At 33.0% G+C, this 27,676-nt stretch overlaps 2 protein-coding genes across 2 annotated transcripts in view; both read left to right on the top strand.

Annotated features, from left to right (window-relative positions):
- LOC126879895 (tachykinin-like peptides receptor 86C) overlaps positions 1–27,676 on the top strand; it is an 883,727-nt gene that overhangs the window by 322,899 nt on the left and 533,152 nt on the right. The gene's annotated exons all lie outside the window — the stretch shown is intronic.
- On the top strand, positions 515–27,190 carry LOC126879901 (uncharacterized). The gene is made up of 3 exons (XM_050643246.1): positions 515–675; positions 8,382–9,144; positions 26,687–27,190. Exons 1-3 carry the CDS (start codon positions 665–667, stop codon positions 27,131–27,133), a joined length of 1,221 nt encoding a protein of 406 aa, XP_050499203.1. The 5' UTR covers positions 515–664; the 3' UTR covers positions 27,134–27,190.

Below are 27,676 nucleotides of genomic sequence, written 5' to 3'. Positions count from 1 at the left end.
TAAATAATTAAGGTTTATTCTTTGTTAGATCCATTTACCCTTTTCAGGCCCAGATTACTTTGCTTAATTGTACCTAATTTAAGTTTAGTGACATCAGAGAAATTTTGTTGGTTTTATTCCTGAAAAATTTGTAAAAAAATGCTTTGCATGGCATCAATACCAATGTCTACAAATTTCAAAATTGTCTGGAATATAGATTTTCTGTTATTTTTCCCAAATTCTACAACAAATCCATTTGTTATTTCGAATTAATTTCTTCTTATTTAATTTAATTAAAAATTTACATCGCCTCACATAAAGAACGAAATATTTCTTTACTTATTTAGTTACCTTTTCTTTCTATTTCCGGTAATAAAATAAAAACAATTGAACGGAATGCAATATTGAAAGTAATCAAGTGTCAATATTGCGATGCTATTTTGTAGACAAACATTTCAAATTTAACTTAACTTCGAAATGTGCGAAGTGAGGTTGAATTTTCGATATAAATAAAACGTAAATAAATAGAAGATTCCGCGGTACCGAAGCTGTAAAATGTTTGCTGCTGCGCAACAGGTTATTATTTATTAGACACAAGGCTACATAATTTGAATCAAGCATCGCAATAATATCCTATTCAATTGTATTTTTTAATCAGTAGAACACGGTGTTTTAATCAGTGACAATGGAGTTAAGGCCGGCCATTGGTAATGTTACAAGTATAGGCGATCCCATCACCTTTATAAAGTACACCACTCATAATCTAGAGCATATATGTATACCGAAAAATGCTTAACCTACTAACAATATATCTCGCTAATTACAGCCATATTTTTGCTACCCTACCTGTTGTGTATTGTTTATAAAAAAATGTGAAAGTTTTGCTTTTTTCTCAATAAATATAAGAGCGTTTATATCTAAATTACTCAAGTATTTAAATGAATTTCATGATAAAAGTCCGTTTAGCACTAGCCTATATGTAACGGAAGGATGTAACGTTAAAAAAATGTGAATTAATAAAGTACTTTTTGCGTGGTGTACTTTTAAAATAAATTTCTGGAATTAATAGAAATTGGCATGTGAAACGTAAATCTTGTACATATAATACACAAAAAGTATAGGAATCTGTAAGAATCTAAGCTCTGTTAATGTAGCAATTATGTATAAGATGGCGCTACGAAAAAAATTTAATAAACATCAAAAATTCAGGAGCGTAATGGCCCGTTTGAAACTTTCCTTATTAAATTTCGGTACTTGACAAATATGAGTTTATTAGGGGGTCCGGACAAATAATCCCCGGACAAATAATCCCGGACAAAAAATCCCCACAAATTATCCCCGGACAAAAAATCCTCACAAATAATCCCCACAAATAATCCCCGGACAAATAATCCCCACAAAAAATCCCGGACAGATAATCCCCACAATTTTTTTTTGACAAAATATCCCCGCAAAAAATCCCGGACAAAAAATCCCCAAGAAATATTTTTGCCCAATAAAGTTGTCAAATGAATGCTTATAATCCAAGGATGGTACTAAAGATGAGAAATTTAGACTGTCTGTCCGTCGGTACGTCCGACCGCGCATATAACTACTCCGTCATTATGCCAGGTAGAATGACACATGAGGGGTCGAATGAACGGTTATAATCCAACAATGGTACTACAGATGAGCAATTTGGTCCGTCGGTCTGCTTGACCACGAATATAACTCCTCCATCACTGTACCAGGTAGAATGACAAATGAGGTGTCGAATGAAAGCTTATAATCCAAGGATGGTACTAAAGATGAGAAATTAGACCAAGGATGTCTGTTCATCGGTCCGTCCGACCGCGAATATAACTACTCCGTCATTATGCCAGGTAGATTGACAAATGGGGTGTCGAATGAACGGTTATATTCCAACGATGGTACTAAAGATGAGCAATTTGGTCCATCGGTCTGCCTGACCGCGAATATAAGTCTTCCGTCACTGTACCAGGTAGAATGACAAATAAGGTGTCGAATGAAAGCTTATAACCAAGGATGGTACTAAGGTTGAGAAATTTGACCAAGGCTGTCTGTCCATCGGTCCGTCCGACCGCGAATGTAACTACTCCGTCAATATGCCAGGTAGATTGACAAATGGGGTGTCGAATGAACGGTTATAACCCAACGATGGTACTAAAGATGAGCAATTTGGTCCATCTGTCTGCTTGACCGCGAATATAACTCCCCCGTCACTGTACCAGGTAGAATGACAAATAAGGTGTCCAGTGAAAGCTTATAACCAAGGATGGTACTAAAGATGAGAAATTTGACCAAGGCTGTCTGTTCATCTGTACGTCCCACCGCGAATGTAACGACTCCGTCATTATGCCAGGTAGATTGACAAATGGGGTGTCGAATGAACGGTTATATTCCAACGAATTTGGTCCGTCTGTCTGCATGACCGCAAATATAACTCCTCCGTCACTGTACCAGGAGAATGACCAATAAGGTGTCCAGTGAAAGCTTATAACCAAGGATGGTACTAAAGATGAGAAATTTGACCAAGGCTGTCTGTTCATCTGTACGTCCCACCGCGAATGTAACGACTCCGTCATTATGCCAGGATTAATGACAAATGGGGTGTCGAATGAACGATTATAATTCAACAATGGTACTAAAGATGAGCAATTTGGTCCGTCGGTCTGCTTGACCGCGGATATAACTCCCCCGTCACTGTACCAGGTAGAATGACAAATGAGGTGTCGAATGCAAGCTTATAATCCAAAGATGGTACTAAAGATGAGAAATTAGACCAAGGATGTCTGTCCATCGGTCCGTCCGACCGCGAATGTAACTACTCCGTCATTATGCCAGGTAGATTGACAAATGGGGTGTCGAATGAACGGTTATATTCCAACGAATTTGGTCCGTCTGTCTGCCTGACCGCAAATATAACTCCTCCGTCACTGTACCAGGTAGAATGACCAATAAGGTGTCCAGTGAAAGCTTATAACCAAGGATGGTACTAAAGATGAGAAATTTGACCAAGGCTGTCTGTTCATCTGTACGTCCCACCGCGAATGTAACGACTCCGTCATTATGCCAGGATTAATGACAAATGGGTTGTCGAATGAACGATTATAATTCAACAATGGTACTAAAGATGAGCAATTTGGTCCGTCAGTCTGCTTGACCGCGGATATAACTCCCCCGTCACTGTACCAGGTAGAATGACAAATGAGGTGTCGAATGAAAGCTTATAATCCAAAGATGGTACTAAAGATGAGAAATTAGACCAAGGCTGTCTGTCCATCGGTCCGTCCGACCGAGAATGTAACTACTCCGTCATTATGCCAGGTAGATTGACAAATGGGGTGTCGAATGAACGGTTATATTCCAACGATGGTACTAAAGATGAGCAATTTGGTCCGTTGGTCTGCCTGACCGCGAATATAAGTCTTCCGTCACTGTACCAGGTCGAATGACAAATAAGGTGTCGAATGAAAGCTTATAACCAAGGATGGTACTAAGGTTGAGAAATTTGACCAAGGCTGTCTGTCCATCGGTCCGTCCGACCGCGAATGTAACTACTCCGTCAATATGCCAGATAGAATGACAAATGAGGTGTCGAATGAATGGTTATAATCCAACGATGGTACTAAAGATGAGAAATTTGATCCGTCGGTGTGCCTGACCGCGAATATAACTCCTCCGTCACTGTACCAGGTAGAATGACAAATGAGGTGTCAAATGAAAGCTTATAATCCAAGGATGGTACTAAAGATGAGAAATTAGACCAAGGCTGTCTGTCCATCGGTCCGTCCGACCGCGAATGTAACTACTCCGTCATTATGCCAGGCAGAATGACAGATGAGGTGACGAGTGTACAGTGAACGGTTATAATCCAACCATGGTACTAAAGATTCACTCACGCATTTCGTTTCCGAAAGTTACACTTTCACGCACGACGTGCGGGAAAGTAAAATACCTTGTAATATTGCATTATAATATATTATAATACATGCAATAAACTAATATTGAAAGTTTGTTTTTAACAACCTTGTCAAATAATTGATTTGTGTATTTTCACTTCTAAATAAAAATCGATATAACTCTATTTTTTGTGGCTTTTTCCAAACGTACGGCCCTAGAATAAATATTATTCCTAACTCGTGCGGAAAGTGTGTTCCTCGCACTCGAATGCCTGCCCGAACTCCGCTATCGCGTCGTTCGGGTCAACGGCAGTCTCGTGCGTGAAATTATCACTTTCCGCACTAGTTAGGAAAATAACTATTTTATGATGTCGATATTTTCCAAGTTATGGGGGGAAATAGTGACAGTTAGAGGTTAGAGTTAGAGCATAACTATTGAATTGTCTCGTTAATTATGAGTTTTACGACAAAAATGTAGGTACCTATAATACAAAAATAGAACTTAGTAGATAGAATTAACTTTTACATAATTTTGAATTTTGATCTCTTTCATTTTTTTTACGAATATTTAAAATTGTTTCAAATATGATTTCCTACAATTATTTCTTTTTGACAATTTTTTTCGTGCGGTTGATATTTTCCGAGTTAGCGGGAATATATTAAAAAGGGGTGGGGGAGCATAATTATTGAATTGAATCTTGTTTCCGAGCTGCCCCAAATTTTATAATTCTAACCTTTAGGGGAGGTCAATAGTGGTGTAAATTTAAAATTGCGACTGAATTCCGCTGAAGGGTTAGGCGTCATATTGATTTTAAAGGAGAACCGTTGATGCTAAATACCTCCACCATTTTCAACTTTTTTGCTCTACTGCTCATTATTTATAATAGTTCCCAGGTAGCAAGACTGTTTAACGCGTTCTATCTGAATCTGCGTTCCATTAGTGTGCAGATGGGTTATAGGTATAGATAGGGCTATTATAGCAATCGCCATTAAACCGGTTTTTGGTACGAAAATAGTGATTAGCAATTAAATTTAAGCATGAATTGTAATTTCGATTACCAAATGTCGAATTCCAATTGTGAGTTCTTTCAAAAATCGTGCATGCAGCACTCTGCTTTGAATAACCCTGTTCAAAACATCCTATTTGTGATGATAATTGCTTGTCCTGAAAACGATAATCTTGATTGTAATACAAAAAAACCTATTCATTTTTGTAATTTCAAAAGTATTTGGTCATCATCATCATCAATGGCGTTATAACTCTTCGAGACTCTGCCACATTTTTTATTATTTAAAATCAATACAGCTGCCCACTATGTGATATTTGATACCGTTCACGTTATCAACACCAGTAATAAAAATTTAATGTGTTTCTCGGTCGATGATCGAAATGCCACATCAGCGACTTGTTAATTATTGTGTTTTGACTGGAATAAGAATGTGAATTTTAACCGAATTTTTAACGTGCATACAAATTGCACATACAATTTTTTTTGTTTATGCTTATTTTTTATTATAATAAATATGTTGATTTTCACCCATTCGTGAGCAAAAATTTGGTTGTTTTGACTTCTGAGTAATACCAAAAAGTCAAAAATCGTTATAACTGAAAAAACTCGACAGATTTATGCTCGATAAACTCATAATACTCATAAAGCTAATAAAATATTTTTGATCTTTTCGTTTCACATGATTCACTGAGCGTTGGCTTATTTTTTAATATTTTTCCTTATTTTTTTTTTTAATTCATTGAATTATAGCGTTGATTGAGATATTAGAGGCCGTCCAATATATCAATCAACGATAATAGTGAATATGCTTATTTAATTTAAAAATAAAATAATTCTATCCTCTTCTTCTTGCTGTGCCTGTCCGTGACGAATGTTGGCGATCTCCATGGCATGGCAATCTTTATTTTATCTGCAGCAATGCAGGAAAGCTTCACATATGTTGAGTTGAACCAGGTTCTGAGGTTCTTTAACCAGGATGTTCTTCTTCTTCCTGGACCTCGCTTTCCAAATATTTTTCCTTGGAGAATGGCTTGTAGGAGGGCATATCTGGATTCATTTCGCATAATGTGTCCAAAGTATTCCAACTTTTGAGATTTGATGGTCTCGGTTTTTCCCCATTCTTCTGTAAGGACCTCCTCATTTGTGACCCGATCAGTCAATGGGATTTTAAGAATTCTATTATAAGTTCAAAAAAAATTCAAAAAAATATTCTTGAAATATTTATTTCAAACTATAAGCTCACCCCACCTTAAGGATAGCTATGACACGAATTTGATAGGCAAGCCATGCAAGTCGTTTTTGTCTATGTATGAAATTTAATAAAAAAATGTCTCATCCGGAAAGCAGATGGGTGCAGGTCGACCTATATTCGGATCTTAGACTATAACGTATATATAGTTTCGTAGAGTTTTGCTATCAGCCGTTGATGATTTGCTGATGAACGCTACTCGTGTTATTTCTTTCCGTTCATGTTCACAAGAGCATGTGTTAACAAGTAATTGGACTTCGTAAGTCCTAGGTTTTCATCCAAAGTAATCGAAAGTAGAACTGGAAGTCGATATTTTAACTCTTCGTGTAACTTTGCGTCGATTCATATACGATTTTACTAATTTTGGATCATATTCATTTACATTCATACCATACTTTGAGTCACTTTAAAACAGATACTTGCGGTTGCAACTCTAAAACTGAAGTCCGATGTTAAATTACTCATCTTTAATACCATCCTTGTGTTATAATCTTTTATTCGAAACCTCATTATTTGTCATTATATCTGTATTAATACGGAGGAGTTGTATGTAGGAGGACAGACGGAAAGACACTCATGAAACCGGAAGTATATATTTGTTCTCGCCTTGCGAAGGCTCGTCGAATAATATATCACTTTTACTATTCCGGTGACTTTAAAACAGTATTTCCGGTCCCATTTGTAAAACCGGAAGTACTTGGTCAAATTTCTCACCTTTAGTACCATCCTTGGATTATAAGCTTTCATTCGACACCTCATTTGTCATTTAACCTGGTATAGTGACGGAAGAGATATATTCGCGGTCGGACGGACCGACGGACAGACAGCCTTGGTCAAACTGCTTATCTTTAGTACCATCCTTGGATTATAAGCTTTCATTCGACACCTCATTTGTCATTCTACCTGGTACAGTAACGGAGGAGTTATATTCGCGATCAGGCAGACCGACGGACCAAATTGCTCATCTTTAGTACCATCGTTAGATTATAATCGTTCATTCGAAACCTCATTTGTCATTTTCCCTGGCATGATGACGGGGAGAAGTTACATTTGCGGTCGGACGGACAGATGGACAGGCAGCCTTGGTCAAATTTCTCATCTTTAGTACCATCCTTGGTTATAAGCTTTCATTCGACACCTTATTGGTCATTCTACCTGGTACAGTGACGGAGGAGTTATATTCGCGGTCAGGCAGACCGACGGACCAAATTGCTCAACTTTAGTACCATCGTTGGATTATAATCGTTCATTTGAAACCTCATTTGTCATTTTCCCTGGCATAATGACGGAGAAGTTACATTCGCGGTCGGACGGACAAATGGACCGACAGCCTTGGTCAAATTTTTCATCTTTAGTACCATCCTCGGTTATAAGCTTTCATTCGAAACCTTATTTGTCATTCTACCTGGTACAGTGACGGAGGAGTTATATTCGCGGTCAGGCAGACCGACGGACCAAATTGCTTATCTTTAGTACCATCGTTGGATTATAACCATTCATTCGACACCTCATTTGTCATTCTACCTGGCATAATGACGGAGTAGTTACATTCGCGGTCGGACGGACAGATGGACAGACAGCCTTGGTCAAATTTATCAGCTTTAGTACCATCCTTGGATTATAGGCTTTCATTCGACACCTCATTCGCTATTCTACCTGGTACAGTGACGGAGGAGTTATATTCGCGGTCAGGCAGACCGACGGACCAAATTGCTCATCTTTAGTACCATCCTTGGTTATAAGCTTTCATTAAATGTTCTAAACATTAATTACATTTTCATTCTAAATTAGACAATTAGACAAATTTGAGTGATATAATTGTTCTTCCCTGGTATAATTTTATAATATTGGGACATGAGAAGTGGGTAACAAACTATGATGAACCAATATGCGAAATAGATTTTTCCAATACTTTTGGTTTAGATTTTACCACGAGATACGAGCACAGTATTTATCCGAGTAAAATTTTCAGCGAGAACCCGTCCTTAAACCTCCTAGAAAATGAAAAGTTCGCACCTCATATATAAAACGATTTCGAGTCATCTTAGCGAGACCGCACCTGCATACCTCTCTGTACTGAAACTAAACTATCAGCTGACTATAAAGTCTGGAGTCCGCGCTTCGCTTAGATATCTATTGCGTTATTTCTCCGATAGAGGCAGCATCTCTCGGGAAAGAATCTTTTCTCTCTGTTGCACTGCGACTTGGGGACCTCTCTTTCATACAACGGCCGGCCTTAAGCAAAGAACAGAAAGATCTAATCGACCGTGTCGCAAAACAAAATGGTTTCTCTGATTATCAAGTAATTTCAAACGCGGGATCATTCAAAGGTGATAACTTTTTGGGGGTAATAAGTACTGTTACGATTAAAAGTGGTGATAAAACGTTGGACCTAATTTTAAAATCAGCACATACAAGTGAAGCTTTCAGGAAAGCTGCTCCACTTCACGAAATTTATAATCGAGAAATATATTTGTATAATCGTGTTTTTGAGGAGTTTAAAAAATTTCAAGAAGAACATAACATCGTAGATCCCTTTATTAGCTTTCCAAAAGCTTATCTGTGTTCTTCAGAAAATGGTCACGAAGCACTTTTAATGGAGAACTTAAAAACACAAGGATACAAACTTTGGAATAAGAAAACTCCAATGAATCCTGGTCACATCAAAGCAGTTCTAAAAGAATATGCCAAATTCCACGCTATTTCTCTGGCTATGAAAGACAAATGTCCCGAACAATTTAATGATCTTGCTTCTAAAGTTTATGAGAACGTTTTTGAAGAGAAAAAGGACATGTTCAGTGAAGAAAAATTTCAACAGTATATAACTTCAGCGATGAACAATGGGTACGAAGTTGTAGAGGGTGATGCAGAGCTGACAAATTGTGTGAGAAATGTTGAGAGTAAAATTATTGATCTTTTTATAAAAGAGCTCAAAAAGGAAAAGTATAAATTGGTGATAACTCATGGAGATTGCTGGTGTAACAACTTTTTATTTAAGTATGAGGTAAGTATGTTCTTATAGTCTAGGGTAATAAGGTTTTTTCCATGACACGTCAACAGCCAGGGTACTGAAGCGTTTTTTCGACAGTTTATACCTATAAGAGCAAATTGTAACTATTTCCTGCGTAGGATCTGGCAGCCATTTTTATTTCATTTTTTACTTTTTTTTTTCAAATCAATCGAAAACAGGGAAACTTATGGTTTTTTTAGTACAAATATATTCGTGATTATGGAAAAAGCTTTAAAATGACGTATTACAAAGTTTGATATACTCATTTATTGTTAATATAATTGCGAAAAAAGTTCGGAATTGCAAAAAAAATTATTTTCGCAATAACTGTTGTAAAAATTAGTGTACGCTTTGAAATTTTTGTCAAATAAGGGTTCTTTGGTGCTTAATATGTGATAATAATTTCAAAGCGATTCATTCAATTGTTTAAATTTTATTCAAATTTTTTATCCCAGAGAGCATTTTTTTGTAATAAGATAAGTCAGAAGAAAATGACGTTGGAACCATTCTACAGGTGTCAAATGAAAGAGCATAAGCTATATTTTCAACTTGGTTTAAAAAAAGTGAATAAAAAATGCATTTATTAGTAATAAGTACATAATTATGAAAAAGTATCGTAAATCTTTCCTTATAAACTTTTTATTTTGTGATATAAGATATTATACAGATTTATTATAATTTTTTATCAATTATGATATAGATAACGTTACTTGGTAGTTGTGCACTTAAAACAGGGTAAAAAAGATATTTTTTTTGGAAAAAGTTATTCAAAAAGTTCATAAAGAAAAATTGACGATATTTTGCATAATTATTAGTACTAATAAATGCATTGTTTATTTACTTTTTTAAACCATGTTGAAAAGTAGCTCATGCTCTTTCATTTGACACCTGTGGAATGGTTCTAAGATGATTTTTTTCTGACTTATGTTACTGCAAAAAAATTCTCGCTGGGAAAAACAATTTGAATAAAATTTAAACAATTGAATGAATCGCTTTGAAATTTTTATCACATATTAAGCACCAAAGAACCCTCATTTAATAAAAATTTCAAAGCTGTATACTAATTTTTACAACAGTTATTGAGAAAATATTATTTTTTGCAATTCCTACCTTTTTTCGCAATTATGTTAACAATAAATGAGTATATCAAACTTTGTAATACGTTATTTTAAAGCTTTTTCCATAATCTCGAAGATATTTGTACTAAAAAAATCATAAGTTTTACTATTTTCCGTTGATTTGAAAGAAAAAGGAGAAGATGCCATTTTTTGACAGTTAATTGTTTATAAATAAAATGGCCACCAGATCCTACGCAGAAAATAGTTATAATTTGTTCCTATAGGTATTACCTGTCGAAAAAACGCTTCAGTACCCTGGCTGCTGAAGTGTCACGAACAGGGTATATTTTTATCTAATTACCCTAGCCTATTATGATTTATCTAAATATTTCTTCGTCTTCTTCTAGAAATATTTATGGCATATAGAAACGTCAGATTCTAGGTCTTTCAATAATATTTTTTCAATATTTTTTTTTTTTAGAGAAAGCCTTGTGATTAACTTAGTTTATGTTTTGTTGTTTAGTTTTAGTTTATGTGCTTTTCATTTATTCGTCTACTAAGCGTTACAGCCCTTAGGGATTATATTTCTATCATTATATTATATTCTGTCACATCCAGATATTCTATTATATTCTATTATAAAATCCTACTCTTGGGTAAGGTGGATTATTCCTCTAAATTATATCATTTATACCTTGCTGTGTGTCTTTGCTATTGTCGTGAATCTTTTCCATTTCTTTCTGTTCTTGCCTGGACGTTTCAATCTTTAACATTCATTGTGCTTATATCTTCTTCTACATCATCCAGCCATCTTCTTCTAGGCCTTTCTTTACACCTGGACCATAGTAGCGTTCAGTTAGTTATCCTTCTTAGCAAATCTCAGTGTGGGCGTCTTTGTATATCTCCTATTCATTCCAAGCGAAGAGATTTTTTGTATCTGATTATATTTTATCCCTTTAATCCTCCTTCAACTTCTGCATTTGTTTTCATCCTTCTTTTTCTCTCAATTTTCAGAATCTATCATTATTGTTCTTGTTAATTGTCGTTGGTTCCATCACGTTTGTAACAACAGCTCTTATTAAGGTCTTATATATGTTTATTTTATTCTCTTACTTAGAGTCTTTCTTCTCAGCAGAGTTCAATTCATTCCATGTTTTTTTTTCTTTTTAGAATTCTTTCCTTTGTCTCTTTTTCGGTTTTCCCTATTGTTACTTCTAAGTAGCTAAAAGTGGATGCAGTTTCAAATTTATGGTTCTGTGTTATTAGTAGGGAGCGGATTTTATGCTAAATGCATATTGCATGCATATTTCGCATATTTTAGAACTTTACTAAATTTTTCATATTTTTAAAGAAACATGCATATTTTGTGCATATTTAAAAACATTTAAGTCCAAAAAAAAATTTTAATTTTTTAATTCGACAAAAAATATTTCCCCGCACAGGCTGCCATATCTATTAATTCGAGAACTACCTGAAAAGAGACGGTTCATTCACTGCCTTTTCATTTTTTCTTAGGAAACACCCAATCTTTACACAAAGTACTACTTATAGTGCTTATAGTATGCCGTTATAAAATTATTGTAGGATGTTAAAATGATGAAGGATGGTTTACCGGGAAATCTACCGAATTTTATTTACTTTTATTATATTTAGTACAATTTGTATCCCAATTTAGTAGGTACCTATAATTCTGGTGATTCTTTTAAATCCCCTATTGTTAAGAGAATTTACACTTTTAAATGCTTTTAACCATAGTTTTACGAATTTCTAACGGAAATTGAAATATTCATGCTTTAGATCACATCCCGTCTTTAAACAGCTTTAAAACTTTGGAGGACATATGCGAAATTTTTAATGGAAATTTTGAAATTGATTTTAGTGCAGAATTTACGCCTTTAACAAGTTATTTTAAATACGCCCCAATTACTTCTGTTGATGTTGAAAGGAGTTTTTCAAGTTATAAAAATATTTTATCTGATCAAAGAAAATGTTTCCTCGTAAAAAATTTGGAAAAACACATTGTAGTGAATTATAATCGAAGATATAATATATAGTGATATTGTTGTTTTATGTTGTTCTGAAGCTATTTCCTTGTGGCATTTTTATAATTACGTATTTTTTATGGGAAATAAGCCACAATTTTACTAAAAAATGAATTTATTAACGTTTCGAAACCCAAATCGGGTTTCGTTGTCAAAATACAAAATACTATTAAAATAAAACAAACATGTTGTTACTAAGTAAAAAAATTCTTCTAATAATTTATTTAATCTGACTCATTTATATTGGCAATTCAGACGTACATTATACATTTTAAAGTAGAAAACTTTAAAATGATATCGCCAATATTTATGAGTTGCGTTCCTGGGACGACTTTACTAAAAGATAGTTCATTCGATTACATGAAATATTAAAAAATACGTAATTGTTGTTTTATTTTAAATAGATAACTATTGGTATCACTTTTTGTAAAAAATGTGAATAAATTGCATATATGAGAAATAATGATTTTATTTGAAAGATAATAAATAAGATTGCCGCCCCCCTATAAAAGAACCGCCTAGAATAGAATAGAACAGAAAATGTGTGGTTTCTAGAAATGCGCATTTTTTTAATTTTTGTGCATATCTTGCGCATATTTCGTAATTTTTTACTGCATATATATGCGCAAATTTCATCAAAATTGATCGCATATAAATCCGCTCCCTAGTTATTAGATATTTTCTGAGTTGTTGTGTGTTCCTTCTCTATCCTCATGTACTTTGTTTTGTTCTGGTTTATCTCTAGCCCTATCCTCTTTGCTTCCTTACTAATCTTTCAAGTTGTCTTATAAGTGCCGTCTTCGTCTTTGCTAGGGTGATTAGATTATCTGCATATGCTACTACTTAAAGTTGATCTGTAATAATATATTTATTTCCAAGTTTGTCCTCCTTACTTACGGCTACTAATATTAGGTTAAACAGTGTCGGGGAGATAGAGTCACCTTTATCCACGCCTTTGTTTACTTTGATCTCATTTGAAGTTGCTCCGTTGAATCTGGTCTTTGTTGTGGTGTTATTTGGACTGTCATTCCAAGATGCTTTAGCTCTTCCATCATTTTGTTCTATTCCATCTTTGATCTACTTTACATTGCAAATATTGGCAAGAAATTATCAAAAGGTGTTTTTTTAAACCTTTAGCCTTTGAACCGATACGGAAAAGAAATATCTGATGATCCACATGAATGTTTGTTTATAAAGGATATGATGATTATAAATTGAAGGCCAACACCAATGTGATTTATATCTTTTGATTTAATCCGAAAACAAGTGATGCGTCTAATTTATGCAGATAAAATTCTTTGAACAACCCTGACACTTATACAGTTATTGGTGAAAATGATATATGTATGTATCAACAAATTAATAGTGTGCTTATATAATAATAATAGTCTGGGCTGATTATCGGAGAATAGGCCATTTTTGGGAAAAGTTATTTACCAGCAATTTTATTGCTGGAATCGAATTATAAGATCCTATATATTAATAATATAGGTATGCAAAGTCCTCAGATAGTGTGCTACTTTTTTTTATAAACAAAATGGCGCACGAAAATCGTGTTTTTTTCAATTATTGCTCTATAACTCCGAAGATTTTAACTTTACAACAAAAACACCCGAATAAAAATTCACCGCGATTAAATTCTGCATAGAGACGCGTCTTTTCCGATCTGCTTCGACGAAAATTTTCCTCGGAAAATGCGGGTTTTCCCAACAAAATCTTTAATTTTCAAATAATGTTTTAGATAAGTAATTATCTACCAATAATTACATAATTTGGTGATTTAAAAGCCTTTTTGGTTTAGATTATAGTTCCAGAAGCTGATGAAAATTAAACGAATATTTTAGCAACAATTCAATTGTAAATTAATAATTTACGGTCGCAATAATAACCAAAATAATTATGATACTCTGATCAAGCTTTGAAATCTTATAAAGATTAATATTTTGTCGACAAAATATGAATTTTTTATTTTTTTGCATAATCTTTAAATGTTAAAAAAAATAGTTATAAACAAATTAACGTTTCTCAGAAAGTTTTTATTATATTATAAAAAAATAGCAAATATCTTTAAAATTAATGCTTTAAAACTTTTTTGCAACCATTTGTAAAAAAGTTATGAAACAGCAAAGTAATCATACGATTACTACTGTGTTTATACTTTTTTTTAATTTTGTTCTGAAGCTATTTCCTTGTGACATTTTTATGATTAATTATTTATATGGAAAATAAGCCACAATTAAAATGAAAAAAATAATTTTATTAACGTTTCGACGCCCAAATCGGGTGCCGTTGTCATTTTCTTTTTTTTTTCAAAATGTCATTTTCAAAAAACAGGGTTTTTTCCTGGTTTTCCCTTGTGATTTACTATGAAGTCTCTAACGCGAGAATTTTACTGTCGTTGCATTTGGTTGTCTTTTTAAAGACAGATCACATGCTATAATTTTTTTGTGGCGGATATTCTTGAGTTGGGGTTGATTTCATGTAATCGAATGAATTATCTTTCAGTAAGTCGTCCCAGGAACGCAACTCATAAATATTGGCAATATCATTTTAAAGTCTTCTACTTTAAAATGTATAATATATGTCTAAATTGCCAATATAAATGAGTCAGATTAAATAAATTATTAGAAGAATTTTTTTGCTTAGCAACAACATTTTTGTTTATTTAGTAATATTTTGTAAAACATTAAAAGGGTAAACCCTGTAGTTGGCTGTATACCTTTGTTAAGACAACGTAGAATGAAGTAAACACTTCTGTTGTATATAGGTATATTATAAATTTATTAAAAAATTTTTAAAATTCATCCACAAGGGAGTGGTTGTACAAAACGTTTTCGGTCAAACTGACCATCCTCAGTGTAAACGTCCAGTGTACAAGTAATTGAAACTAGCCACTTGAATAGGTGTAAAACCTCAAAATAACATTATTGCTACATTATGAGCTGTATAGTAATCGAAAATAAGTCGATGTCTTAAGATTAAAAATGTATCACATGTGGATGTATGTCATCCTTGCTCGGAATTAGCACAAGGTTGTGATCAGGTGAGCACTGGACGTTTACACTGAGGATGGTCAGTTTGACCGAAAACGTTTTGTACAACCACTCCCTTGTGGATGAATTTTAAAAATTTTTTAATAAATTTATAATATACCTATATACAACAGAAGTGTTTACTTCATTCTACGTTGTAATATTTTGTATTTTGACAACGGCACCCGATTTGGGCGTCGAAACGTTAATAAAATTATTTTTTTCATTTTAATTGTGGCTTATTTCCCATATAAATAATTGTTTTTTAATTCTTTCAAAGCGTAGAAGTGAGTTTAAAGTGCAAGCTAATTATTTACAAAAAAATATCGATTATCAGTTTAATAGTTATATTTTAATTAAAGATTATAAATATATTTTTTTGTAATTTACACGCGCGAAAGTAGAGTAACACAGTACTGTAGCTAACATTTTCACTCGGAGCGACGACCGGCCGCGTGATGTACACTTTTAATAAATAATGCATGCTGCGTGTCAGTCGCTTCGAGTGAACATTTTAGCTACGACTCTGTATCAGGCCTACGTTTGCGCTAAAAATTACAAAAAAAGGTGTTTTTAATCTTTGACTAAAATATAACCATTGCAGTAATTTTTGACATTCTTTGTGAGTAATTAGGTTGTACCATAGACTCACTTTTAAGCTTTGAAACAATTAAAACTAATTATAAACAACGGAGATTTCGTATATTTATTTTGCTGTTTCATAACTTTTTTGCCAATGGTTGGAAAATTTTTTAAAGCATTCATTTTCAAGACCTATGAAATACGCATTTTAAGTATTTTTTTAAATTAGAATATAATGAACAATTTCTGAGAAATGTTAATTTGTTTATAACAATTTTTTTAAACATTTAAAGATTATGCAAAAAACTGAAAAATTTATATTTTGTCGACAAAATATTAAATAGGTATCACACCTTTATAATCTTTCTAAGTTTGATCAATGTCTCATGATTATTTTGGTTGTTATTGCGACTGGAAATTGTTAATTAACAATTGAATTGTTGCTAAAATATTCGTTTCATTTTCACCGGCTTCTGAATTTATAATCTATAACAAGAAAGCTTTTATTTCACCAAGCTATATAATTATTGATAAATAATTACTGGCCCAAAAAATTTATTTGAATATTCGAGATTTTGTTGGGAAACCCACATTTTCATCGGCAAATTGGGAAAAACATGTCTCTATGCAGAATTAAGTTGGTGTGAATTTTTATTTGAGTGTTTTTGGTGTAAAGTTAAAATCTTCGGAGTTATAGAGCAATAATTGAAAAAAATAAGATTTGTCGGCGCCATTTTGTTTATAAAAAAAGTAGCACACTATATGTGGACTTTGCATACCTATATTAATAATATATAGGATCTTATAATTCGATTCCAGCAATAAAATTTCTGGTAAATAACCTTTCTTTGTACTTTACTAATTAGACCAGCGTATTATACCTATTTTTTTTTTCAAAATTTAAAGATTATGCAAAAAAAAGAAAAATTTTTATTTTGTCGATAAAATATGAAATAAGCATCTAATCTTTATAATCTTTATAAGTTTGATCAATGTATCATGATTATTTTGTTTATTATTGCGATCGTAATTTGTTAATTAACAATTGAATTGTTGCTAAAATATTCGTTTAATTTTCACCGGCTTCTGGAATTACAATCTATACCAAAAAAGCTTTGATGTCAGTTTGAAGTTATTTAATTATTGATTAATAATTACTTACCTAAAACTTTATTTGAAAATTAGAGTTTTTGTTAGGAAAACCCGAATTTTCCGAGGAAAATTTTCGTCGGAGCAAATCGTGAAAAACACATCTCTATGCAGAATTTAATTGCGGTGAATTTTTATTAAGCTGTTTTGGTTGTAAAGTTAAAATCTTCGAAGTTATAGAGCAATAATTGAAAAAAATACGATTTGTCGGCGCCATTTTGTTTATAAAAAAAGTAGCATACTATCTGCGGACTTTGCATACCTATATTATTAATATATAGGATCTTATAATTCTATTCCAGCAATAAAATTGCTGGTAAATAACTTTTCCATGAATTTTGCTAATTAGCCCAGAGTATAAATACAAAACTCATATTGTATACAAAAATAATAAAAATTTTATTAATATTTTGTTACATTTAAATGTATTTGTAATTTGTAATTAAATTTTATCTAATAATAATATACTTACCTTTATGCCTGTTGACTAAAAAAATTATCATTATTTTCTTTGTTTTTCGAAGGGTTTACATCTCCGCTGTTTTGAGAAATTGTTGTTGCTGTCTCTGTCAGATTGTGTTTCTGCAGCGTATGTCATTGGTATGATATTTTGATGACTATTTTGTAAATTCTGCCTTTCATTTCTTTTTCGCTATTAAGACAAGGCGAAACCGGCGGGTTCGTTGGAAAAAATATTCTCATGAAATTTTTTTGCATAATCATATTCGTAAGACATCCCAGAATAAGGTTCAAGAAGTCGCCCACGTAAAAAGTTGTCCAAATTTTTTTTTCATTTTTTTTTAATCAAATTGTAAAAATCAATATTTTCGGCCCGGGCTATTTTTGTTAGGTTTTTTCTACCATTCTGGATAAAAAAGGTCTTTTATAATTTTTCTCTAAAGTTGCTCGTTTTCGAGTTATAAGCAATTTCAAATTGAAAAAAAAAAAAACGAAAAATGGCGATTTTTAAGGCTTAATAACTCGGTTAAAAGTTATTACTATGAAAGTCAGAAAGTGATCAAATAAAAGTTTAAAGCCCTCCCTACAAGATCCTGAAGAAATTTTTGTCATTATTTTATCACTAAGCTGTTATTTTTAAGTAAAAATAATGAGCGCCATGCACGTATTAGGCGGTCGGCAATGATGAGTGCGAGAGAGATGCCATTCCGGCAGTCAATGGGACGGGATTCTGCAGAAAGGATCCAAACTACACTTTGTTAAAACTGAGATATTAGCCAAAAACTTTACGATAAAATTTAAAACTCTCTATTAAAAATAATCATGGTTTAACATTAAAATCGTCAATATATGCATTATATTTGAATTAACACATACTGTTTGATTCAAGAAAACAGTTGTTTTCAAAAAAAAATCCACTTTTGTGGCTTGGTTCCCTTCTGCAAAACAACTTAAGTGAATTCAAAGTGAACAAGCAATTGTTTTCCATTATTGAGATACATAATCAGGCGTATAATATAAAAAAATGTTAATATGGAATTACTGGGATTTAATAATTTGTTCGATTTCAAAATCTGGAAGTCCCTGAATTCAAGAAAACAGTTGTTTTAAAAAAAATCCACTTTGTGGCTTGGTTCCCTTCTACAAAACAACTTTAATGAATTCAAAGTTAACAAACATTTATTTTCCATTATTGAATTACATAATCAGGCGTATAATCTAAAAAAATGTGAATATGAAATTACTGGCATTTAATAATTTGTTCTGGAAGTCCCGTGAATTCAAGAAAACAGTTGTTTAAAAAAAATCCACTTTTGTAGCTTGGTTCCCTTCTGCAAAATAACTTAAGTGAATTTGCATAAAGGAACCAACCCACATCTCGATCTTTTCTGCAGAATGCTGTCATGCTGCAACGATAATATTGGTTGGTTCTTTCGCTCATAGAGGACGGTATATATCATGTGGCCTAGTTCTTTACTGCACAAGTATCTACGGGGTATTTTACAACCTATGAGACTGTTAATAGGAAAAATACATATTTGTGGTTTGGTTCCTTTCTGCAGAATCCCGTCCATGCACCATTATGGTGCATCTTACTCGCACTCACATTTACAGCCACGTCAATACGATCTTACGGCTCATTATTAATAATTAAAAATAACAGCTTAGTAATAAATTAATGACACAAATATCTTCAGGATCATGTAGTGGAGGCTTTAATCTTTGATTTGGTTACTTTCTGAATTTCATAATAATTATTTTTAACCGAGCTATTATAATCGCCATTTTTCGTTTTTTTCAATTTTAAATTGCTTATAACTCGAAAACGAGCAACTTTAGAGAAAAATTATAAGAGACCTTTTTGTCCAGAATGGTCCAAACAACCTAAAAAAAAGCCCGGGCCAAAAATATTGATTTTTGCAATTTGATTAAAAAAAATTTGGACCCCTTTTCACGTAAGCAACTTCTTGAACCTTATTCTGGGATGTCTCACGAATATGATTATGCAAAAAAATCTCATGCGAATTTTTTTCCAACGAACCCGCCGTTTTCGCCTTGTCTAATTTTTATTTCTACATATTTGTGTCACTCAGGCAACCTGCGGCTCTATTTGCTCTATTCACTTGATCTTCCACTTCCATTTCGAGCTTTCCCTAGCTAGATAATGTGATTCTTAGATATTTAAACTCCATCACTTGTTCTATTATTTGATCCTCTAGCTCTAATAGCCCAGTAAATGATCGGGAAATTCGGCGATACCGTGTAATTTTCAGGGACAACTCCGAATTGCATGAAAATTTGGATTTACGTTCTACTTACCCTCCACTTCAAAGTTGAAATTGTGCCGTTGGTTGCTTTTACTTGGGGGGTGACAGTCACCCCTTCTCGGGGGTGAAAAAACATACGTTCAAGATAAGACCGGAAATGGATAAATTGACTGATTTTAAGCAACTTTTGTTCTATAGTGTTTTTTACGTAAGTCAATTCTTTTCGAGTTATTTGCCATTGAAAATGTTGATTTTTCGACAAAAAACTACGTTTTCGGATGGTTTTTCGCAAATAACTCAAAAAGTAAATATTATATCGAAAAATATATCCTTAGCAAAAATGTAGCTTATAAAAAACCCAAAAAAATGGTGTATCAGTAAAGTCTATCAATCAAACAAAAACAAAGTTGTAGCTCATGAAAAATACGTTCTTATTCGTCTAATTCCAATCGAATATTTCAAGGTGAAATCACCGAAAAATTAAGCACTTTTCGGGAAAAACCCTTATAAAATTTTTTAAAGTGCTTATAAAAATCTTTGTTTTAATTGTTAACAAAAGTTTTAGCAATAAAAATAAGCGAGTTACGCTCAAAATAAAGTTGGCCCTCTTTTTTTTTGTAAAAATTCATGAAAATCTCGCCGTGTTTAGCTCCCCAAATGAAATTAATCGCTACCGCTTTACAAACAATTTACTTACCTATCTATTTTTTTATATGATCTGTCAGTCTCACCGGTTTAAAGGGTTTATTTTTGAAAGGGTTATAATTTAGAAAGCTTGAATGGGTCACTAATCAGGAATGTATGCAAATTTTGAAAAGCCATATCTTAACCAATTTTTGTCTTACGGAGAAACCAAATGAAACTAGCATATTTATAATAGCAAAACCTACATTTTTGTACTCTTTAAGATTTTTCTTATCACTAATATTTTTTAAGTTATTTTGAAAAAATGAAATTTTTCAAAAATTTTTAGAAATTTTTTTTTAACATAAAACCAAATGTTTTCCAAAATAAGCGCTTCAAACCAATCAAACTTATAAATCATATAAATAATACACATACAGTTAAAACAGATGGTAAAGCCAAACGATTAATTTCATTAGAGTGCTAAATAGAGGGAGGTTTTCACGATTTTTTTTACCAAAAAAAAAGGGCCAACTTTTTTTTTCAGTGTAACTCGTTTATTTTTGATGCTGTAAACTTTTGTAAAAAAACAAATAATAAGCTTTTTTTCGATACTTTAAAAATGTTAATAAGGTTTTCCCGAAAAACGCTTCTTTCTTCGGTGATTTCGCGTTGAATTATTCGATTTGGAATTAGACGAATAAGAACGTATTTTTCATGAGCTACAACTTTGTTTCTACTCATTTTGTAGACTTTACTGGTACACCATTTTTTTAGTTTTTTTATAGGCTACACTTTTGCTAAAAATATTTTTTTCGATAAAATATTTACTTTTTGAGTTATTTGGGAAAAACGGTCTGAAAACGTAGTTTTTTTGTCGAAAAATCAACATTTTAAATCGCGAATAACTCGAAAAGTATTGAATTACGTAAAAAACGTTATAGAACAAAAGGTGCTTAAAATAAGTCAATTTATCCATTTCCGGCCTTATTTTAAACACGCGTTTTTCATTCCCCGAGAAGGAGTAAATGTCACCCTTCAAGTAAAAGCAACGAACGGCACAAATTCAACTTTGAAGTGGAGTGTTAGTAGAACCTAAATCCAAATTTTCATGCAATCCGGAGTAGCCCCTGGAAATTACACTCCAAAACGGTCATTTATTGGGCTATAATATAATATATTATTATTTATTTGGTCTTATTTGGTATTTTTTGCAAAAAGCAAGTTTTGCATTTATACGCCTCAGATATCGTATTGGATTTGCTGTCTTTTAGAGGAAATAAGCATGTTAAATTTTCTGACAGTTATATTAAATTGGTGCAGCATACGTTGTAAATCATCTTCACTTTGAGAGATTAGTATAGCATCATCTGCATAGCAGATTATTTTAAGTTGTTTTTCTCCCATTTGGTATCATTTTTTATTTTTATTTTCTTTTAATTATTTCATCCATGATCAGGTTTAACAATAAAGGACTCAGGAAATCCCCCTATCTTATCAATTGGGTCAGTTAGTTCATCTTCTACTTTTACTTTTATTGTGTTGTTCTGGTAGATGTTGTCGATCGTTTTAATTATTCCTATAGTCCGTCCTACCTTGACTTTAAATTAAAACTGTTTTAGAAAGGCAATCTAAAATAATTTTAGGATTCATATGCGTAATAACAATACTATATCAAATAAACTTAAACACATGCGAATCCTAAAATTATAGATAATCTTTCTAATACTGTTGCCACAGTACCGTCTTATGTCATTAATTAACGCATTATTTGTATTACAAAAATGGCAAATAATGCGTTAATTAACGGCATTAGACGTTACTGTGGCCCCCAGCATAAAACAGTTTTAATTTAATCTTTCTAATGTTCGATTACAAATTCTTTTTGATAAAATCGGCATCTGCGCGCTTAAAACTCTCATAAGGACTGCATTATTCAAATGCTCTCTTAAGGTCCACGAAACATAAATATGGTGGTTTTGTTGTATTCTAATGATTTCTCCTGAACTTGCCTCTACATTTAAAATAACATTCCAAATAGGTACTCTGTATTTGTCCTACTAAGTTTTCAACAATTTTGCTTAAGAGCTACAGATATTCTTACTCTGTTCACGTAGAGGGCCGAGTTCACATCGCAGTTACTTGTTTTAATTTTTCAGCTGTTACTATTATTTGTCATCTGATTATTCTCCATTATCCGCTTCAATAAATTTTTCTACAGTTTTCGTAAGTTCTTTGAGTTTGATAAGAACCTTAGTCTCCATAGTTTTGGTTTTTTTATTTACAAAAAACCGCTTTAACCTAATAATATTATTATTAGAACGGTAACAGTTCATTACACTTTGCTTAAATTAAAGTCATTGAAAAACAAAAGTAGGTTATCGATATATGTAGTTGAATTTAAAATGTTTGCTTTTGGATTTGATAAAACAAATTTCTTTGTGTATTCATCGATGTTTTGAGTGAATATACTCAAATATAAAGGTCTTGATTTTCTTTCCTACTTAAAAACAGAAAAGGCTCTGTTCTGCCATCCAAAATGCATCTTAAGTGCCTTTGTGATTGTGGTTTCGGGATCAATATAGTAAACTTTTGTCTTCATTGAGCTTAATAAATTAGTTGGTTTCCTGTTGTATTTGTCCACTCTCTTATGTTACGTACCTGTCTGTCTTGTGCGGGATTCAAAAGTTAGCCAGTGTTAATAGTTATATATGCCCTGAATCTTTTCTTAGAAGAAGCCCTCAATTATTTGTCGATATAATAAATATCGGAGTAGTACCAGCGGAATGGAAGGAAAGTCTCCTGCTACCGATACTCAAATAGGGAGACTCGAAAAATTCAGAAAATTATAGAGGCATTAGTCTGATGAACAGCACATTAAAATTGTTGACGGCAGTCATAAAAGATAAAATCGAGGAAAAAGCGAACATGGCAGATGAACAACAAGGCTTCCGGAAGAACCGCAGCACAATAGATGAACTTTTTATTATCAGGCAAATAGTAGAAAAGTCTATTGAATATGGAAAACCAGCATACGTGTGCTTTGTAGATTTAAAAAGTGCTTTTGACAGGGTGAGGCGACATGATATCTTAAATTTATTACAAGCTGAACAAATAGACCACCAGATAATAAGGCTAATTCATGAAATTAACAAGATCAACAAGACCAGAGTTCTAAAGTCAACAGGAGAAACAGAACGCATAGAACTAAAAGGAGGAATCCGCCAAGGAGACTCGCTCAGCCCATTGTTATTCAATATGGTGATGAATCAAATAATTCACGAAGTAAGAAAACGACATGGATACCACATGGGAGCGCATAAAATCACGATACTATGCTATGCCGATGATGCAGTACTAATTGCTGATAACGAGGATGACCTAAAAAGGCAGCTCCACACTTTCAATATCACAGCAAATAAACTTAATATGAGAATATCAGTAGAAAACACTAAATGTATAGTGATAAGTAAAGAGCCGCGTAGATGCAAGTTAGAAATAGACGGCAAAATTGTAGAATAAGTAATGAAATTCAATTACCTAGGAGTAGAGATCACTAGTGACAGGAATATAAGAACAGAAACTACAGCACAAGCAACAAAAGCGGCAAGAGTAAGTGGTTGCCTCCGAGAAACCATATGGAGAATCAAATATCTGACCACAGAAAGCAAAATAAAAGTGTACAAGACAACAGTAAGACCTATCCTAACATATGCAGCGGAAACAAGGACCGATACAAGAAAGACGAAACAACAAATCAACAATATCGAAATGGAAAGTATTAAGATCAGTAGCGGGCATATCATTAAGAGACAGACAAAGCAACATAAGTATACGAGAACGATGCAAAATTCAAAATATTAACGGGTGGATAAAAACAAGAAAGAAAAACTGGAGCGAACATGTAAACCGAATGGAACTAAATAGATTAGCGAACATTTGTAAAAACAACAGAGATATTTCTAAAAATCATCCACAACCGAGTTTATCAAAAGTTGGAGTCAGATATTAGTAATACACAGATGGGGTTCAGAAAAGGACTAGGTACTCGAGAAGCTCTCTTCGGTTTGAATGTTCTTACACAAAGATCGCTAGACGTTAATCAAGAAGTATATGCATGTTTTATCGATTTTGAAAAAGCGTTTGACAGAGTACGCCACGATAGGCTAAGAGACATTCTTGAAAGAAAAGACATAGATAATAAAGATCTGCGAATAATTCTCAACTTATATTGGAATCAGAAAGCTAACATGAAAATAGAAAACGAGATATCAAAAGCAATATAAATGTATAAATTGTTTTGTGTATACAAAGTCTAAAATGTCTAAAAATGTTAGTCTAAATATGTTATTTTATAATATGTGTTAGGTGTTAGGTACCTATAAAAAATTGTGTAGCTAAACAATGTTTGTAACAGTTATATTACTGTATATGACCTGTCCTATACATTTGTAAAAATGTCTTAAAAGGATGAATAAATATTTCTATTTCTATTTCTATTTCTAATAGAAATACGTAGAGGAGTAAGACAGGAATGCATTTTGTCACCACTGCTATTTAATGTATATAGTGAAAGCATCTGTCAGGAAGCCCTTTTGCAAGCAAATGAAGGAATCGTAATCAATGGAGAGGTTGTAAATAATATTCGATACGCAGACGACACTGTACTAGTTGCAAGAACAGTAGAAGAATTACAACGATTACTTACAAACATAAATATTGCTTGCAACAATTATGGCATAAACATAATATCAAAAAAACCAAGTATATGGTCTTCAGTAAAATCATGACACAACCAGCACATATTAGTATAAACGGCATTCAAATTGAAAAAGTATCAAGTTATAAATACTTGGGAACTTTAATAAACGAAACTGGAGACCAAAACAATGAAATAAAAAGACGTATTGAAATTGCCAGGGCCACCTTCATAAAGATGAGAAAATTCTTCTGCAACAGAGATATAAGCATAAGCATCCCTCTACGATTAAGAATGCTAAGAGGCTACGTATTTAACACGCTATTATACGGTGTAGAGGCCTGGACTCTCAAACGGAACAACATAAAAAATATTGAAACTTTCGAGATGTGGTGCTACCGTCGAATGCTGAAAATAAGTTGGGTTGAAAGAATCACAAATCTTGAATTAATACAAAGGATAGGAAGAGACCCAGAAATTTTGTTAACGATAAAACGAAGAAAACTCGAGTATTTGGGTCACCTGATGAGAGGTCATAAATACGCATTACTTCAAAATATAATGCAAGGAAAAATAGAAGGAAAACGGAATCCAGACCGTAGAAAAATGTCGTGGATGCGGAATTTGAGAGAATGGTTTGGCTGCACCATTAATGAACTTTTTAGGTCAGCTGTAAACAAAGTCAGGGTAGCCTTGATGATTTCCTTGTACCTTGAGGCACAAGAAGAAGAAGAAGTAAAAACAACAAGCCGTATAGCAGAAGACCCGTTGGAAGGCCGCCGAAAAGGTGGAAAAACAATGTACAGTCAACAACAATTGAAACAGAAAAAGAGGCAAACAAACAGGAGTAATCCTAGTCGCGCGAAGAAGAAGAAGAAGAATCTTTTCTTGGATGATTAGTTGATGGATTGAGTATTTTCCCCCTCAGGATATGGCCCGGTATCAAATTTTTCGTACTTTGATCAAGTTGAGCAATTTTCTCTCAGCATTTGCCCTTCTTGACTTCCTCGTTTCTCACCCTATCTGTCTATCTGTCACCCTATCTATCTGTCTACGCAACAGGTCCGCATTTCGAAGGCTTCCAATTTAGTAATGTAAGATATTTTCAATGTCCATATCTCCAAGCCGTATAACAATACGGACCATACATAGCACCATTCTGTAACGGAGATTTAAGGAAAGATTGCGGCTACAAAGTAGCGGATTAAACTTAATAAAAGCTTGTCTTGCTTGTTCGGTGCGGCACTTTATTTCTTGTTAAGGATCTCATTGGTCATTCACCATCATTCCCAAGTATTTGAATGTTTTTACTTGCTCGATTGTACTCTTAAAACTGCGCCCTTTCTTATTGCCAGGCATTTAGTTTTGGTTTGGTTGAGGTCCCTTGTCCAATGTGTCTTATTTGTAATAGCTTTTCCTTTTACTGACGAAATGCCTCTAATGATTCTCTGAGAGGGAAAGCTATTGAGCAAGATTTAATAAATAACTGTGCTCTATAATATGTGCCTTTTGTAAGAAAATATATATCGACTTTGCAGATATATGTAGATATAGATAGAGCATATTATAGAATCACCTGTGACACATTATTTTGTATATAAAACTTTCCAAATTTATGTTTTAGGATCCTGAAAATATTGAAAAACCTTCGAGTCTTCGAATACTGGACTGGCAAATATCTTCAGTTACGTCACCAGCATATGATATAACTTACTTCTTCCTAGTCAACAGTCCTAAGGAAATATTGTATGACTACAAAACATATATGAAATTATACCACGATACTCTATCCACACAACTGCTTAATTTTGGTTGTGATCCACAAAAACTTTTTTCATATTCGTTGTTAGAAGACCATTTAGAAGCTCTATTTCCACTGGCTCTCTACATGAGTTTCATGATCGTTAAAGTTATGATTTCTGAATCTGACGAAGCTCCAGATTTTGCAGAAATTTCAGAGAAAGATGGTGATATTGTAAACGGAATGAATTTCACTGTTAAAAATATGGACGAATATCAAAGGAGAATAAAAGATATTCTTTCATTTTTGAAAGATAATAAATATATATAAATTAAGTTTTTTAAGTTTTAAATTAATTGGTTATTTATAATAAAAATTTTGTTATTACTAGATGTTTTATTTTCTTACTTAGTATTCTAAAAGCAATGATACTCTTCAGAGTACATACGTTGATACATGAGCTATACAAAAATAAATCTATGAAGCTACCAGTCCATTCTCAATGATAATTCTGGTGTTACTAAGGGATCTTGCATTGGATCCTTGATTTTCAATCTGTTTATAAATGACATTGATTGGGGTTTTCAGTTTTTCAGATTTTTATTATTTGCAAATGATGTTAAGTTGTATTCAAGAGTAAACAGTGTTAATGCCTGTGTTAATTTGAATAATATAAGGATATAGCTGCTCTTCAGAATTGATCAGTAGTTAATGGAATGTGTTTGAATATAGGTAAATGTTATATTTTCTAGATCTTCTTCTTTGCCACGTTCAAATCCACTAATGGATGTTAGCGATCACATTTACCGTCAACTCTCTCTTGTTTGCAATATGTATGAGATTGTATGTAGTTAATTCCTCTCCCTTGCCTTA

The sequence above is a fragment of the Diabrotica virgifera genome, chromosome 2 (genome assembly GCF_917563875.1).
Source record: "Diabrotica virgifera virgifera chromosome 2, PGI_DIABVI_V3a".
NCBI classification, from domain to species: Eukaryota; Metazoa; Arthropoda; class Insecta; order Coleoptera; family Chrysomelidae; genus Diabrotica; species Diabrotica virgifera.
This window is presented reverse-complemented; position numbering and strand designations above follow the sequence as displayed.

Bases quoted from the DNA above. Each gene is read 5' to 3' on its own strand.
- LOC126879901 (XM_050643246.1), top strand. The intron at 9,145-26,686 runs GTAAGTATGTTC...TTTATGTTTTAG, and splicing joins ACTTTTTATTTAAGTATGAG to GATCCTGAAAATATTGAAAA.